Here is a 4,678-nt window from a genome sequence, read left to right on the forward strand (position 1 = left end):
CAACAGAGACCCAGTTAGCAGGTTCAACAGAGACCCAGTTAGCAGGTTCAACAGAGACCCAGTTAGCAGGTTCAACAGAGACCTAGTTAGCAGGTTCTATGGTAAAACCTGGTTAGAAGGTTCTAGAGCAGGGGTCTCAAACCGGTTCCAGAAAGGGCCGTGTGGCTGCAGGTTTTCTTTCCAACCAAGCAATAGCACACCAGACTGCAGTCATCTCATCAACTGAGTGCAATCTGAACACGATGACTTGATGAGATGACTGCAGTCTGGTGTGCTATTGCTTGGTTGGAAAGAAAACCTGCAGCCACACGGCCCTTTCTGGAACCGGTTTGAGACCCCTGCTCTAGAGACACCTGGTTAGAGGTTTCCAAAGAGAACCGGATGAAGGTTCTACAGAGACCTTGTTTGAAAATTCTACAGAGTCCAAGTTAGAAGGTTCTACAAAGACCCGGTTAGACAGTTCTACAGAGACACGGTTGGGTCAGAGCAAGGCAGTCATGATACTACTTCTAGTCCCCAGTCAGTCTGCAGGTGTCCTGGTCTGGTTCTGGTCCATTCATTGGTTTCCTCTGATCACCTGTTTGAGTCCAGAGAACATGAAGGCATCTGATGGATCCACAGCGATCTCCACCTCCTGCAGCTGGGCCGTCCTGTTCTCTATGTGGTACCGGACCGGAAGAGACTCTCTGACCCGTCCAAAGGAAGGAAGATCTGCACACGGGTCACACAAACACATCGGATCAGAGCCAGAGCCGTCAGTGAGGAGGAAAACAGAACATCTCAACACCTACTGACCGGCGTAGATGTAGAGCGGGACAGACTCCAGGACGACATGAGGCAGAGGGACGGTGGTCTGGATCAGGGGGCCGTCGGAACCATAACACTTCCTGTTTGACACAGTTCTACTGGTCAGACTGCTCAGGCTTAGGGGTGTGTCTGCTGCTGTTCACCTACCTCCTCCATGACAGGATGTACTGTCCTGTTGCCATGGTGCTGTTGCTGCTGGCGCCCGGTGGCACTCGGAGACAGAAACACTCACTGGCTCCTTCACCCGTCTGTAGAACCACTAAAGAGACGGAGGGACAGACAGATGGACAGGGAGACAGATGATTAAATCTGGCACCGGTCCGACTGGGCTCAGCCAGAGGAGCGCTCTGCTACCTTGCTGAAGCTGCGACTGCAGCTGAGGAGTGTTGCTGGTCACCGTCAGCAGCTGCAGCTGGGAGGAGCTTAGCAGCAGAGGCCACGGAGAAGACGAGAGGACGTCGGTCATCAGCAGGAAGGGGACATCCACCGCCACCTGCTCCAGCGGTTCGAACTGGGGACACACAGACCATGAGGAACGCTCCGTCTGCAGCTGCTGCTGCTGAGCTATAACATGATGCAGGAACTGTGGATCACCTTGGTGGACACGAACTTCACTGAGACGTCAAACGGGACCACGGTCTCTACAGCAACTGTCTCATCCTGGGGAGGACAGGGAGAGCTAGGATGGTCACAGCAGATCTACTCACATAGGTCTCAGTGAGGACAAATGAAGCCGTCTAGAATGATTCAGGCTCACAGATGTGAAAGCCCCACATAAAAAACAAGAAATGTTTGGTTCTGTCCAGGTTCTGGTCCAAACCCAGATGCATGTCCAACTGTAGGATTGTGAGGTGGCAGTGACTGACACCGTCCACCGGGAGGGGTTGTCCTACGTGAGGCAGAGCCACATTAAGGGAAAGTTGGATGGCAGGAAAAAGTGAGGCAGAAAACAGAAGATTGTCCAGCAGCAGGACTTGGTACCAGCCCGCACTGAAGCTGGTCCAATGAAACGGACCAGACCAGAACCCCAGAAAGATGCTGCAGACTACTAACAGAGGAAGATGAAATGCAGCAGAGCCGTTACCCCTAACAGCTTCACTGAGTGATCGACCCAAACTTCCTGGTTCTGAGCTCTAGAGATGAACCCAGAGAGCTCCCTACCTTGTGACATCTGCACACGATGCGCCGTCCTTCCACAGCCGTGTCGATGCTGTAGGCCACGTGGAACAGGAAGACCCGCGGCCCGGTTGACACGCACCTCACAAACACGCACGTCTGCAGCTGGAACCCAACAGAACTCAGCGTCACCAGAACTCCTCGGGGGAGGGGCTGCAGAAGCAGGCGGAGCGTACCTGTTCTCCTGGTTTCAGATCGCCCAGAGGAACCTCGGTGAGCAGAGCCGGGGCGCTGTCGTCACACACGGCCGACCCGTCCAGCGTCACATGGGTGTTCTGACCCAGACCGGCCTCCTGACCTGGAAACACATGCAGAGATGTTCATACGTGGAGAACCAGAGAACCAGCAGGTCTGGTTCTGTTCGCCACCACCCGGTGGTTCATGGCGTACCTGGCTTCAGACCGGCGGTGAGCCTAACATCCCTGGCTACAGCGTCCTCCTGTGATTGGACGGTCAGGCCGATGCGGTACATCTCGTTGGACAGAGCAGGAGGCTGGTGGCTCAGCTGGACGCTGATCTTCGGGACCCTGGAGATGATCCTGAGGAACAACAAGGGTTACTGCAGTTGGCCCGCGGGCTGGAGACCACTGGGGAGGGGCGGCCTTACATGGTGCTGTGCTGCAGCGTCACGCCGTCCCAGTCCGGCTCCTGACGGGCCTCGGCGCCCCGCCCCCATCGCCGTGACGACCTGCTGGCCTGCAGGGCTTCCTGGGTGGAGGCGGCATCTCCGCCAGCGCCTCTCCAGCTCAGGAACACGCAGCGGCCGCCGTCACTGCCCAGCATCACCTCCACACCGGTAATCTGCACAGAGACAGGCTCAGTGACAGACCCCCCCATCTGACGCACTGACCCCCCCTCCTCTTACCTCCACCTTCCGCCCCACGTCTTCAGTTCTGGCCACAAAGCTGAAGCTGTAGCTTTCAGGTTTCCATGGTGACAGCGTCCTGGTCTCTGGACCCGATGGTTCCACCACACACCACTGGTTGTATTCCTGAAGAGACCCACAGGTGGCCCCCAGTCAGAGGCTGGTCCAGGACCAGGAATAACCCCCCCCCACCACACCGGTCTGACTGCCAGCCTGAAGGACACTGCTAGTATGAACCCCCCGTCAGAGGGACCCACAAGCAGCAGCGGTTCTGGTACCTGGTTGCTGAGGCTGACGCTGAGCTTAGTGAAGGACACAGGGTGCGGACAGTCAGCCCTGAGGAACACCTGCAGCTGGATGGGCTGGTCCACATGGAAGCTAGGAGACTGGAACCGCGCTTTGCACTGAACTACAGACACAGAAGAAACTTTTAAACAGGAAACTCTGATCAAGGAGCCCCGACATCTTTGGTAAACCTTAAATCCTTCATCAAACCTCTGGAAACATCAGATAAACACTGAAACACCCTGGATCCTGAATATGAAGAATAACCGACCGGCTGATATATTTGGGCTGTTTTACCTTTAGTGAAGTTTTTAGAATGATAAATACTAGTTTCTGAGGAACTGAGGGTAGATCAATCGGCTGTGGTCTGGCTTTAAATGTAGAGAGTGGTGTATGTAGAGAGTAAGGCAGGAAGGATGAGAGGAAGAGAAGCCGGACAGAGGGCACCATTGCTATTGTCATCAAGTGAGGAAATTTAAAGCTGCCTCTGATCTCTGCCTTCTAGAGACGGCTGCAGCCCTGCAGTGGCGCGAACTAATCCAGGAGTGTTCACTCACTGAATGGGATGTAGTCCTGCATTTCCACGGTCAGTTCATTGGATCCTGACAAAGCCATGCGGTCGCTCCACAGCGACCTGGCGGCGCTGACAGAAGACGGATCACACTCTGCCTCAGCCTCCGGAACCTTGTTCTGAAAACAGGAGGAGATGCGGTTGGACATGTTTGGTTAGAGCTCCATGGCTTCAGACTGCTGACAGGGCAGCAAGGGCAACAACAGACAACATCAGAACAAGCCCAGCTGCTCTCACACAGTGGTGTTAGATGTATGATTAAGTTTGGGGTTAAACACTCCTGCTACTTACCATTAGCACTTTAAAAAGGTTCTTCTCTATCCTTGACTTCTGCTCCTCCTTAAGGGTAGAAGCTGAAGGACAAAACATAAACAGGCAAACTTAGGTCCAGAGATGGTTTTTGATCAAGCTGTCCAGTGTCAGTCCTAACAGCAATCTGCCTCTGGTACCTCTGCCCAGCAGCTCCATGCAGTAGATGATGTAGTCCTTCACACTGGCCATCAGATAAGCACAGCGCAGCGCCGTGGTCAGTATGGCCGTCAGCAGAGGCCACCATCGCTCTGTGCGATAATCACACATTACATAGTCCAGCAACCTGAGGAGACCCAAACACAGATGATGAAGAACCTCCTGCAGACAGACCAACCAAACACACAGGAATAAATAAAGCTGGAGGCTTACTTCAGGGCCTTGGTGTAGTCTTTAGCATGGTAGTATTCCTCTCCCATCTGCACCACTGCAAAGGACAACATAGCAAAGAAAGGCTTAGAGCTAAGCAGGAAGATCCTACATCAGCTGCCAAATCACACAGACTTCTGTTAGGAAGGAAACAAGGTGGTCTGAAGGGAGAGTGGCACTCACTCAGGTGACTCTTCATCCGAGGACACTTGTACTTCTTAAACTGGGCAACAGCATTGCTGAGAAGAGCAATGATCAGCTCCTGTGGAGATTAAGAGAGACATGGCTAGGTGGCG

The 4,678-nt window shown here is 53.9% G+C and overlaps 1 protein-coding gene across 1 annotated transcript in view; it reads right to left on the reverse strand.

The window, feature by feature from the left end:
- Nucleotides 1–4,678, reverse strand: part of trappc11 (trafficking protein particle complex 11) — a 14,942-nt gene that overhangs the window by 3,163 nt on the left and 7,101 nt on the right. Inside the window, exons 7-22 of the mRNA XM_015398880.1 lie at nt 4,566–4,644; nt 4,386–4,440; nt 4,154–4,299; nt 3,996–4,057; nt 3,691–3,823; nt 3,127–3,257; nt 2,849–2,974; nt 2,591–2,784; nt 2,374–2,522; nt 2,160–2,281; nt 1,969–2,088; nt 1,402–1,467; nt 1,162–1,318; nt 955–1,066; nt 796–887; nt 578–711 (exon numbers count right to left, since the gene is read on the reverse strand). Coding sequence (XP_015254366.1) covers nt 578–711; nt 796–887; nt 955–1,066; nt 1,162–1,318; nt 1,402–1,467; nt 1,969–2,088; nt 2,160–2,281; nt 2,374–2,522; nt 2,591–2,784; nt 2,849–2,974; nt 3,127–3,257; nt 3,691–3,823; nt 3,996–4,057; nt 4,154–4,299; nt 4,386–4,440; nt 4,566–4,644 — 1,878 coding nt within the window. The remainder of the gene's footprint in view (nt 1–577; nt 712–795; nt 888–954; nt 1,067–1,161; nt 1,319–1,401; nt 1,468–1,968; nt 2,089–2,159; nt 2,282–2,373; nt 2,523–2,590; nt 2,785–2,848; nt 2,975–3,126; nt 3,258–3,690; nt 3,824–3,995; nt 4,058–4,153; nt 4,300–4,385; nt 4,441–4,565; nt 4,645–4,678) is intronic.

Source organism: Cyprinodon variegatus, unplaced genomic scaffold (genome assembly GCF_000732505.1).
Source record: "Cyprinodon variegatus isolate N-32 unplaced genomic scaffold, C_variegatus-1.0 Scaffold969, whole genome shotgun sequence".
NCBI classification, from domain to species: Eukaryota; Metazoa; Chordata; class Actinopteri; order Cyprinodontiformes; family Cyprinodontidae; genus Cyprinodon; species Cyprinodon variegatus.